This window comes from Prionailurus bengalensis, chromosome A2, assembly GCF_016509475.1.
Source record: "Prionailurus bengalensis isolate Pbe53 chromosome A2, Fcat_Pben_1.1_paternal_pri, whole genome shotgun sequence".
Taxonomy (NCBI): domain Eukaryota; kingdom Metazoa; phylum Chordata; class Mammalia; order Carnivora; family Felidae; genus Prionailurus; species Prionailurus bengalensis.
This window is the reverse complement of record NC_057348.1, coordinates 156,727,616-156,739,922: the sequence shown is the minus strand read 5'-3', so window position 1 is coordinate 156,739,922 and position 12,307 is coordinate 156,727,616. Positions and strand designations below refer to the sequence as shown.

Genomic DNA, 12,307 nt, shown 5'->3' with positions numbered 1-12,307 from the left:
TGCTGTACTGGAGCCACATTTTGCATATTCACAAAGCATGCCAGCATATCCAACATTCCGATAACTCTTCCAGTTTAAAGAACTAGCTGTTTAACACAGTGTTTTTCCAACTTATTTGACCTTGGAACACTTTTCACATGTTACCTCTATTAATGCCATGGAGAACCATGTTCTGTAAAACACATTTGGACAAACTGTGGCCTAGAGAATAGAATCTACATTCTTGTGCATGGCCTGTGAGGACCTTCACGATTCATGATTTCCTTCCTTCGTGGTTTCCCTGTGCAGACTCACTTCCTGTTCCTGTTTCTCTTAACAATGCTCTCATCTACTGTGATTACAGCCCCCAGATCTTGACTTTGCAATGCTGCCTCTTCTGTCCAAAGTACCCTGTCCTCATTGTCTTCCTTGCACTTTGCCCAAACTGTCATCGAGACACTTCTTTGGATGGGCTATGATGATGGGTTTATCTGCCCATCCACCCCGTCAGCTGTGAGCCCCTGGGAGTATGGGATCCAGCACACCCAGAGGGCACACGGCACAGAGGGCACACGGTAGAAGCAAAAAGATGTTTGTCATTTTAGCAGGTTGTTGAAGCAGATTTCTTTCATCAGTGTAAGGAATTAAGAGTTGGCTATGTAATGAATAAATTATTGTTTTACTAATGTTTTCTTTCAGAATTACTCTATGTTCTTAAAAAAAGAAAAATAATCAAATAAGCCTACCTTCCAGGGTATTTATTAATTTTTAAAAAATTTGAGAAAGAGTGTGTGCATGTGTGCGCAAGTGGGGGAGGGGCAGAGAAAGGGAGAGAGGATCTCAATCAGGTTCCATGCTCAGCACAGAACCTAATGCTGGGCTTGATTCCAAGACCCTGGGATCATGACCTGAGCTGAAATCAAGAGTCGGATGATCAACTGATTGGAGCCACCCAGGCGCCCCCTGAAAATGGCATCTTAATTTTTCAGTACTGAACCTTTTCTCGGGTCAAGAGCCATGTTTTACCTGTCGCTCCCTTACCACCTTCCCTATATTCTACACTGGACCAAGAGAAACCTTCCTCGTTCATCCTAGACATTCCAGTTTTATGCAAAAAATACACATTCTCTTCATTTTAAAATAATCTGGCTGATTAAAAAAATTTTTTTTAAAAAGCCCACCTGTCTGAAAATGCTTTTTAGACCTTCTGGATTTGTAAGGCAAAAAGAGAAAGTAAAGGTGAAAGTGGGTGCAAATGTTAAGTGTGAATGTCTAATGTGTACAGAAATTCAAACGCACTGAAGTGTGTACAGAAATTCAAATACACCCCTCACTCATGGAGACTGGTGACTTTAATGACAAGAGCTGACACCAGAAGTACAGACAGGATGCTAGCTGATCTTACGCTGGGCACAGCATCAGGACAAACGGGTATGACACACTTTCTGCTCCCTCTGAACGCTTACTCGTAAGTCATTCCTGAGCTGAGACGTGGGAGTTACCTGCGCACTCCTCTATGAAGGGACTGATTACATTTTCATAATTGAAAAGCTACCTCTAACGTTTAAGGAGCATATGCTTTTCCGGCAATTTTGTTTCCCCAGTGTCAACTCGGTGCCCTTTTTATCACCAATGAATCCAATGAATGAATGATCCATGTAGTCCATCCTGTGTTAATCTTGTTACAACAGACTCACCACTAAGTAAACACGGCTGCTTTCTCTGTCCGTGCCCACTTGTTAGTGACCCAGGACAAAGAAAACAGTCTGAAAAGCTGCCCTTTGCCTTTCATGTGCGGGGAGAACTAATCTCAGGTTTATGTTGCTGTCAGGGAGCAAAGGTGCTTTAATTCCTGTCCGCAGCCCTCATTAAAGCTGACCATTAGTCTGAATAACCGCACCTAGACCCCCGTGTCCTTGATAACACGCACAATGGAAGCTCTCCCGTGGAGAACACACTACATAAGGTCCCCGGTTAGAGGACGTAATAAGTGGAGGGCAAAGGTGTCCAACAATTTCGACAGGCTTTATTGATTACAAGTAGGGGGACTGGGGGGACTGCCTTGGTTTTCATTCCCCGCTCTACCTCTTGCTAATGGGCTGGCCTTGCTCAAGTCACTTACCCTCTCTGTGATCAGTTTTCTCCTCCCTCTCCTCTGTGCTGTCAGTCTCATACAGTTTTTAGCAGGAGTAAGGTGCTTAGAACATCACCTGCACACGGTAAATGCTCACTAAAAGTTTGCTGTTCTTGTCATACTTTTGTTTTAACTGGCAGTATCGCACTCGGGGAGCAGGGCCAGGCAGTGGACTGATGTAGGAGGGGGTAAATCACTTGCCTCCGAGTGGTGTCCCAAAACAACAGCCAACTCCCACAGCACAGCCCACAGTCAGCATGTCAGTGTAATAGTATGGCTGCTACTAGGGGAGAGAGAGAGACAGACAGAGAGATGGGGGGTGGGGCAGGGAAGAGGAGCAGAGAGGAACGGAGAACAGGCAAGGGTGGGGAATAAGGCAGAAAGAGAGGCTTAAGTCACAGAGACTCACAGTGGTCCCATCTCCCCCAGTGATTCCCAGGTCAAGAGATACTCGGTTTGGCAAACAGGAAGTGACCTCATAGGGCAAGCCAAACTTAGAAATAAAAGGTAAATATATGCAAGGCAGGTAAGCCAATAAATGATCATCAGAGAGGGGCTGGAGATGCGGACAACCCGGGAAAGAAGTTTCGACAGGAAGAGAAGCAGAGAGGACTTCAGACAAACGGTACCAATAAAAGCCTGCATAAAACAGCCGCCAGCCGCGAAAGAACACATAGCCCTCTGGCGGAAAAGCGTGGGTGGCTGGAACCCAGGGGCTGCGATCCGGGGTCACTCCTTGAACGCCCACCCACCAGTCCCTTCAGCGAGCACCCTCTCCACCCCAAAGCTTAGGCAGCCACTCAAACCCCCTTCCAGGTCGTGCTCCGGGGTAGGGAGGAAGTGGGACTTGCCTCCGATAGGGGCTGCAAAGCAGCATCCCACGCCCACCGCACAGGCCGGCACCAGGAGATCAAGCCGCCCAGACACGGTCTGCAACAGAGAAGCACGCAGGACGAGGAGGGTGGAGGGCTAGGGCGGGCAGCAGTGCTTGTGAGAGATGGGGTGGGGAGGACCAGGAAAACAGAGGGACAGGGTGGGTACAGGAGGCAAGGGCGGAGCTTGGATGGGGCGCGGGGGTGGGGGCGTGGGGAGGGTGGGGGGCACTGACGAGGGGCAGCATGGTTGCTGGTGGGCCTGCAGGCCTGGAGGAGCCGGGGAGCAGATGGAGAAGGGCGGCCGGGAAAAGGCTGGGGTACGTGGCCGCGGCGGGGGAGGGGGGGGCTGGGGTGCGGTGTGTGTGTAGAATAAAGGAGCGTGGGTTAGCGCGACGCCCCCTTTCAGCATCATGGCCAGCCCAGAGCAAAGGCAGCCCTCCCGACGCCCTAAGCACACACAGCCCGTCCCTCATTTTCTTTCTCAACCTTACCTCATATACCCCGCAGAACATTGACATGAACTTGCTGAGGACAGCAGCACAGATGCTGGCTATGTGCACAAATGGGCCCTGGGAGAGAGAGGGAGGTGAGGGGTCAGCAGCAGGGGTCCAGACGGGAGGCTGTGCGTCCTTCACTGGACAAGCTTTATGGCTCCAGGCACTGAGCTGGGTGCCAGAAATGCGGCAGTGAGCACGACAGAGGATCTGCCCTCCTGCACTTCATTCCAGAGGGGAAGGGGGTGGGGGGTGGGGGTGGGGAGATGGACCAGCATTTCAGGGAGGCTACAGGTGGGGAAAATGAGAAAGGGTGAGGGGATAGAGAGAGGCAGACAGACTAGGGTGTGATGTGGGTTTAGAGAAGGCACTCGGGGACGGCCACAATTGAGTAGTGTCTCCACTGAAATGAGGCAGTGAGCCACGTGGGTGTCAGGAGGAAGAACGCTCCACGCTGGGTCCTGGGACGGGAACAGCTTGTGTGACTGAGGGACAGGAAGACCCTGTCACCCAAACGCAGTGAACAAGGGCGGCTTGGGAGAGCAGAAGACCAGACAGAAAGAAGCCAGATCAGCACAGGTCTCCTAGGCCCCAGAGAGACGTTTGTACTTGATTTTTAGAAGACTGGAAAGCCATTAGAAGTTCTTAAGCAGAGGTTCTGCCAGTACTGATTCCATTTTGAAAAGACTCTGGCTGCCGTGTGGATTCCCGATTGTGGCCGGGCAAGAATGCACGTGAGTATAACCTTGAAAAAAACACAGCCTCTCTCTGGGGTTCAGCTTCCGTAATATTAAAACAAGGAAACTGGTCTGAATTGCCTCCAAGGCAGTGGTCCTCCACTGGGCCAGATCCCTCTCCCCACCCCCCAGGGAAATTTGCCAATATCTGGAGGCATTCTGATTCTCGAAACGAGGGGGCGCTACCAACATCTAGGAGGTAGAGGCCAGGGATCTGCTAAACCTTCCACAATGCACAGGGCAGTCCCCCAGAACCAAGAATTACCCGACCCAAAATGTCAACAGGGCCCAGTCTGGGAGACTGCTCTAAGGCCCTACCGGCTCAGACTTCTGTTATTCTGCTCCAGGACTAGGACCTTCCCTAGTATTTCCCCTCCCTAACGTACCCTGGCGCTGGCTCTCCCAGCGCCCCCGGTCTCAGGCTCCCAGAGCTCCCTCTGGGCTCAGTGCTGCCCTCTGCCGGAGCACCAGTGGACTTACCTCCTTCCCCACAGGAATGCCACTGCCCAGCCCTGCAGTCAGGGCCACAACCTTGGCCACAAAGGCCTTGAGGGTGAGATATTCCTTCAGGATGACCCCACGGAGTATTGTCTTCATCTCAGGGATCCCGGAGCCTAAAAGGTTCAAAGAGTGATTATGTGCCGCTTCCAGCTAGACGTTAAAAGGGAGACAAACATCCAGACAGGCGGACGTGGTGATGGGCGTGGGTGGGGAGACGATGGCAAGACAGGGGAAAGGGCCGTCAGTTGGGTTGAGGGGCTGAGCGAGGGAGGAAGGGCACTGGAAGGGTCTACAGGCTAAAGAGATAACACTGATGACACGACAGGGGTAGGGTGGTGAGCGGATGGGGGGGTGGGAGGTTCTCACCAACGGCCTGGGGAGAGATGAGGTGGCAAAAGAGGGCGCTGAAGAGGATGAGAGTTAGCGGGAAGGTGACCCAGACCAGGTACTGCAGAGGCAGGCTGGGCTGCATCTGGTAATAGGTCCACTTGTAGGCTGCAGAGACACGTGCCTGAGCTCAGTCCCAGCGTGGCGGGATGTCACCGCACCCCCATGGCGCAGCACATCACAGTGTGCAAGGAGCGTCCTCACGGCCTGGCCATCCCGTCTGACCTCACCACACGGTATTGTTCTCACTGGACACAAGGGAGCCCGAGTTGTGGGCGGTGCCGTGACCTGTCCAAGTTCCCACCACTTGTAGGAGGTAGAGTCCACGAACCCCACTTCTGAGTGCTGGGACTGCAGGCTGCCCCAGTTTGCCCAGAACCTGGGGTGGGGGGAGGGTGCTTGGGACTCAGGGTGGTCAGTGCCCAAACCAGAAAAGCCCTGGGGAAATGGGGATGAGCTGGTCACCCTATTAGAGGGGCACCCACAGGTGGTCTGGCAGCAGCTGAAGGGGCAGAAGTGCATCTGGGGCCGGGTCTGGTCTTCTCCTGGGCCAGACCTCCTCTGTGCCGCGGCCCCCCCTCCCCCAAACACGCCCAGCTTATCCCAGGCAGGAACTCTAGAAACTCTAGGAACCGCTGTGCGAAGAGAGGCTGAGGGTAAAGGACCAGGTTAAACCTACCCTGAAGGCTTTTGGCACTGACATAATCCATGCTCCAGCTAACCAGAGCCATAAGCAGTCCCAGGAGCACCAGAAAGATCCAGTCTTCTCCTAATTTCCGTCTTACCACGTGTCCCAGGCGGCGCATACAGTCTGGGAAGAGGGAAAGACAAAAAGAGCGGCTAACCGGTCACTGCTCTGGGCTGTGACTGAGGACAGGAGCGGAGGAGCTGGGCCCCTGGGGTCTGGTCTATCTCTGCACCTCATTCACTGGGTTTGCCCATGGGATACCTGAGTTCTTTCTAACTCTCCTTTCCTGGGGGTGGCTGGGAGGGAGAGGAGGGAGCCAGGCAGGGTGAGAGGAGGCAGAGAGAGATGCCTTTCCCTACTGCTTGGAGGGGGGCTTGGGTGTGGGTGAGGGGAGGGTGGAGAGTGAGCTACAGGCGGTGGGGATGTCCCAGTTCTCCTAATCCCTGTGCCTCCTTCCATTCCAGATCCCTTTATTCCTCAGTCCCCGTCACCTTGACATTTAGAAGAGTGATCCTCATCCTTGCTGTCCAGGCTGTCACTGGAGCCCGTCTTCGGGGGCATCCCCATGCCCTGCTCCTTGTGCGGGGGCTGCTGTTTGTGATGGCCATAGATCTGGACACAGGGGGAATGGAAAACGTCTGTTTTGTTGGAGTCCGAAGGAATAGACGGAGGGAAGCACCCAGACCCACAGAGGAAACAAACAGCTTTTTAAATTCCTGGGCGTTGAGAGCCTCACGTAGGGTCACTTTGTGGTGGTCCCTGCCCTCAATGCTCCATCTACACACTCCCACTCTGGACGCCTGTACCCCTGTACCCATCCTCACACCACCTCTGTCCTCATCTTGATGGATGGCAAGGAGGCCAGCTTCTACTCTAAAGTGGAGACACAGGAACTCTGCTAAGACGGGGCATCCGTGTCAATCAGGTGTTTTATGTGTGACCCAGCTTACTGTGTGTCAGCCTCTCCCTACTATCCCAGACCCCCCTTCTCTGCCTGGCCTCCCTCCTAGGAATCCTGACGTGGACCAGCAAGGACAGACTAGCAGGGGACTCTTGGTTTCTCTTTGCCTTGGTGTGTCTGGCCTCTCTTGAGGCCCCTCAGATGCTCTCTCAAGTTCAGAGGAAGCCCACCCGCCTCACCTCCCTGTGCTCATGTGCACAATCAGGAAGCAGTCCTGGTAAGGGACTTCCCATGGCAGGATTACTAGACGCTCACACTACGGGGAGAGGACAGAGCGGCGCCCCTCAGATCTGGGAGCCCTCTGCTCTCATCCCCATGGAGAACACGTGTTTGGGGCCGGGGGAGCAAGGGCTCTCACTGCTTTTGGTCTGTCCTCCCCCCCTTCACTAGCTCCGTCCTCTGGGGCCAGGGTCAGGCCAGGTCGTGTTGCCGGTTCTGGGAGAGCCTGGGTGGGAGAGATCTGATTTCACAATATGAGCAGCAGAGTTTACGCCCCAGTTCTGGACAGGAGCACACTCTTTGCCCAGCTCATGGCTGTTCTGTCTTCTGGGATGAGGTGGGTGACTGAGCGAGACAGTGTGTCCCTCCCTGCCCTACCTGGCCCCAGAGAGCAGACACTCCCCCTGTGGCTCAGTGCATGTTCCTCCACCTGCTGTTTCAGCTGTCTGGGGCCCCAGGCTGGTGGAGGCAAGGAAGGGGGTGTGGAGGTGAGGAAGGGGGTGCTGCAGACCAAACCCTGGCTGGGAAACACCTGAGAGAGCCAAATCTGTGCCGGGTGGTTCAGGGCGAGGCACTGCATCAGAGCAGAGCTGGGGGAAGGGAGGGACAGCTCAAGTGTGAGGGGGGTGCTGGGATTCACGGGTGTGTAGGGGTGAGGCTGGGAATGGGAAGGAGAGGTGAAGCAGTGTAGACACAATATCGGTGATTGTTGAAAGCTGGGTAAGGGGCATTTGGGGGTTCATTACATGGGTCTATTTTTTAAGTTTGGAATTTTCCATAATAAAAATGAAACAAAGAAAAACTTAAGTCCAAACCTCTCTTCTTTACTTTCAGGCCAGCTCTACTTCTGAAATTAATTTACCATTCTTCTCCATCACGAAGCTTCCTGCTACTTTGTCGCCGCGCCTAGACGGCATTTCACTCGCCCCACTGAGGCATGTGGTGACCGGTGAGAGGAGCAGGGGCCTGAGGAGGGGCCTTTCTGTCCAATCCCGTCTGGTGTTGCAAGGCCAGGCCAGGCCCCACCTTCTCCGGGAAGCCCCTCTCCCCGCACTCACCATTCCCATCTCTCCTGACTTTGTGTCCCCACCCCCACTGATTCCCCAGGGGTGCCCTTAGTAACCATCTCCATCTCCGGGATGATGCCGACTGCTGCGTGGATCCTCTCGTCCCCCAGTGCTGACATCACCTGCACAGCCACCCCTTGGTTCCCTGCCCTGTCTGCATCCCCTCATCACCCACCCCTCCCCGCCATCTTTAGCTAAAACACGTGCACACACATTTCCTCACGGATCACCTGCTTGTTTACCTGCGGCAACCTCGCAGGCTTTCCTTCATAGTTGTGCCGTCAGCCCGCAGTGAGCTCACTAGGAACGCACACCTCTACCTCCCCGGGGCGGGGCGCCTACAACCTGATGGACTCCTACCTGATCGACCTTCCCACCCGAAAGTTAGGCTGCGGTTCTTCTGCTCATTTTGACCCTGGTGTACCTTTGATCACTGATCTGCAATCCAGTTCGTTTTCTCCACTTAACCCCAGCACCTTTCTTCTGCCTTGTGCAGAAGCGTTTATTTGTGCGCGCACTGCAGAGGGTCAGCAGGGAGAGAGCTGGTGGTGTCTGCGTGGGGGTGAGGGAGTAAGAGGCAGCTTCACACAGAGGTGTGGGCTCCCACGCCAACCACTCTGGGCAGGTTATGTAAGCACGGGCTAGTCAAGCCTGTGTGGCTATGCCTTTCCACCCTAGGATTCGGGTGTCCTGTTAGTCAGGGTTATATAAAAAAAGGGGATGGGATCTCTATAAACGCACGCTTAGCTAAGCTCAGCCCTTTGAAGGATTTTCGTATTTTGAACACATCACCATGTACTTTTTAAAGTTAACACAACACTTCTCCCGCTTTCACCTGATTCCTCATTCACCCACCCCCAGCCGTCACACAACTGTCCCCCGGATTCCACCACCCCCTCCCCCTTGGACTTTACCTGTGTGGGGCGGGTGTTGGGATGGGGGCCTGCGTCCCTCCGGAGCCTGTGCTGAAGGGCCCCATTTTCGGAGGGTAGTCCGTAGCTGGTGCAGTGCTCAAAAGGCATATACTGGTACTGGGGGGCACTACCCCACCAGCTTTGCTCCCCCCCACGCCGCTGGGACTCTGACCGCTCCATGTTCCTTCCCTGGGCCAGGCCTTGGCCTGCTCGCCCCGGGGCCTCCCCCAGTACAGCTCCTTAAGCCCGTCCTCTTGCCTGTCCCCAAGGCGTCTGGGGCAGCATGCCCACCCCCAGCTATTTATAGCCATCTCTCCGTCACATGACCCCCCCCATTGCCACATCTGATCTGCTTGGGGTCGAAGCAGGTGTGAGAGGGGTGCGGGGGAGGGGTTGGGACAAGAACCTGAGGGACAGCCCGCAGGGAATTCCCTCAGTGGGGGCCAGCAGCCCTGTCCCCTCCATAGTCACAAGGAGGCTTCCAGCCCCAAGCCACTGGGCCCCCTATAAACATCGCCCAGACCAGCATGGAGAGGGGCTCTGCACACTCAGACCTGTGTGTTCCCGGGGGCACCGGACCTGCACCCTTAGGGTGTCCTGCCCTCGCTTCCCCGAGGAAAGGTGAGGGGTGGGTGCTGGACGGAGGGATCCGGAAGATAACTCACCTGAGGGAGTAACTGGTGCCTCTCTGCCATCTTTCCCTGTCCAGTTGCTCCCAGCTCAGTATCTTCCCAAGATTGAGTCTTCATTTGTGGGGCCAACTCTCCCATCCCGGCCAGTTTTCAGGTTGCCCCTCCAGCTTTGCTATTTCTATCTGCCAGAGGCCACTAATAATGCTTTGGCGTCATCCCCTTGACGCCACTCTTATTACCCACTGGGTGTGGGAAGCAGGGGTAACAGCCTTGGGTTCTGGCCTTTCTCCCACTTCCCAGACAGATATGTCAGTCACACCAGAAGCCTGGACTCTCGGGGAGGGACGGAGCCTCCATGTAGACTATGGAGCACCTGCCTAGGTCTGTCAGGGCAGGTTAGATAACATGGGAGAAGGAGAAGTGGGTCAGGGGCATGGGGTGGGTGGGTGGGGGGGGGAAGGGAGTGTCTCTCATCATGAGCCCAACAAACAAAAAGGATGACGGGGAAGTTCTCTGCTACTCCTCCTTTTCGGGTCAATAAATAAGTTTTGGCCAAGGCCCAACTACCCTATCTGGTGTCTTTTTTTTTTTAAGCCAAGTTTCCTAGGACATTCCTTCCCCTGTGAACTCCTCACTATAGAAGTTACAAACATGAGCCAACGCATGGTTTAGAATTTGTCACCAAGTGGGGTCCGCCCCAGGGTATTCCAAGTTCAGGGACTGCAGGGTACTGACACCAATCACTTGCTCTGCAATTAAACCTTGACCTTGGCTAAATGGCACTGTCCAAAGCAGAGGAGGTGGATGCCATTAAAAGCACGTTTTCTAACACCAACCCTATGAGCTCGAAGGCTTATAATCCACCGCCAATGATTACAAACGTGTGCTGGTGTGAGGGCCTGAAGGCTGACAGATGCCTTCTCTGCAGGCAGAAGGTAAGGAAAGAGATCTAATGATTTGGTGTAAGATGAAAGAATAGAATGCCAAAGTCAAAATAGGTTCTTTGGGGGAGGGGGGAACTTTAGAAACAGAAAACGTCGTCACGCTTGAGAAGGGCTCTCCTGAATGTAGCCAGTTTCTATAGACACTCAATAATCCTGAGAAACAAGTATCTAACACAATTACTGTTTCTTCATGCTTCCTTAGAAAATCAGGACCTGGTTATAGATTCCAGGATTTGAAGGCAGAGAGATCAGTGGGACTGGGAAAATCCACACTCCACCAAGCCAAGTAGAAACACCAGCTTGTGAAGTAGAAAAACCAGATTCTGAAACTGGGAGAGTCAAGGCAACCTACTGCTGCTAACGCTGAGGGCAGGGATTTGTGAGTAACTTGAGTCTGACATCGGAAATTGTTAATATCTCATGGGTTGCCATCTTTAAGAGAACAAGAAAATAAAATGTCAGGGTGCCTGGATGGCTTGGTTGGGGGAGTGTGCACCTCTTGATTTGGGGTTGTAAGGTCAAGCCCCATGCTGACTGTAGAGAGTACTTAACTAAAGTCTTTAAAATGGAGAAAAGAACATGTAAACTATGACCACCCCCTACCCATAGGTACAATGCTTGGGTTCTTATTTGGAAGATGGGTTTCTGGGGAGTTCTGTGAAAAGCTCCACAATCTGGAAACAAATTTATAAGCATGCACGCATTCTAGAAGGTATGTATACTGTGTAAGGAATGAATTATTCTGGGGTTTTGAATATATTTTTTTAAGCTTATTTTTTTGTTTTTGAGAAAGAGACAGTGAGTGGAGGAGGGGCAGAGAGACGGACAGAGAGAATCCCACACAGGCTCTGCACCATCAGTGTAGAGCCTGATGCAGGGCTCAAACCCACGCACCGGGATATCATGACCCGAGCTGAAGTCGGATGCTTAACCAACTGAGCCACCCAGGTGCCCCTTGAAGAGATTTTCTTGGGGTCTACGATACTAAAAAGTAAAACCTATAGGCTTATGGAATTGCTATTTGAAGGGAGGTTGCCAAAAATGACCATATGGGACACATGTGCAGGGGAAAGTGTGTGTTAGAGTACAGGTGAGTGTGAACCAGCCACTGCCCGCCCCCTCACCCAACAGCTTCCCATCAACTGAAGCATGAACTTTCTCTCTGGGTTATACCCTTGTTTTCAGACCTCTTCAAATCCAGCCCCCCAGCCCACTAGACAATGCACCATTACATTGTCTTTAACGGCCTCCAGACATCACTTTCCCTCTGCACATCTAGTCTAGCATCAAACCCATGACCACATGCTTTTGTTTCACCTAGGCAACTGTTAACTCTGAGTCCCACCCCCCCAAACTGCACACACCTTCTAATTGTACTCCCTGGTAGTAGTAGCTTCTCTACTCCCCACTGGACCCCGCCCCCCCCCCCCCCCCCCCCCCGATCTTTACAAATACTTGGTCCCTTCCAAGGCCTGCATGAGGCCTTCCTGATAGCACTGGAGAGGTCTCTTTCCCTTCTGGTTTCTCAAACATGATACACTTGTTCTCTATTCTCTACCTAAATAGTGCAAAGATGGGATAGTCTCTGGTCTCAGGCTTATTTTCCCAGCCCAGTGGGAAAAATCTATAACCCAAAAAAGTGAAGAGGAAAAAAAAAATCTCATGCTAGGAAGTCACAGAAGTCATACTGTTAGTTAAGAGCATACATTAAAGCTAACATTTTGTTTCACATCCTGACCTCAGTTTCTTTAGAAAGGCAGTAACTTAGAGGGTTA

General features: G+C 52.9%; 1 protein-coding gene across 1 annotated transcript in view; it reads right to left on the bottom strand.

The window, feature by feature from the left end:
• CLCN1 (chloride voltage-gated channel 1) overlaps positions 1–10,027 on the bottom strand; it is a 33,641-nt gene extending 23,614 nt beyond the window's left edge. Inside the window, exons 1-7 of the mRNA XM_043589775.1 lie at positions 8,957–10,027; positions 6,287–6,407; positions 5,787–5,918; positions 5,087–5,215; positions 4,700–4,833; positions 3,480–3,557; positions 2,315–2,393 (exon numbers count right to left, since the gene is read on the bottom strand). Coding sequence (XP_043445710.1) covers positions 2,315–2,393; positions 3,480–3,557; positions 4,700–4,833; positions 5,087–5,215; positions 5,787–5,918; positions 6,287–6,407; positions 8,957–9,136 — 853 coding nt within the window. The 5' untranslated portion in view covers positions 9,137–10,027. The remainder of the gene's footprint in view (positions 1–2,314; positions 2,394–3,479; positions 3,558–4,699; positions 4,834–5,086; positions 5,216–5,786; positions 5,919–6,286; positions 6,408–8,956) is intronic.
• Between the last annotated feature and the right edge of the window lie 2,280 nt (positions 10,028–12,307).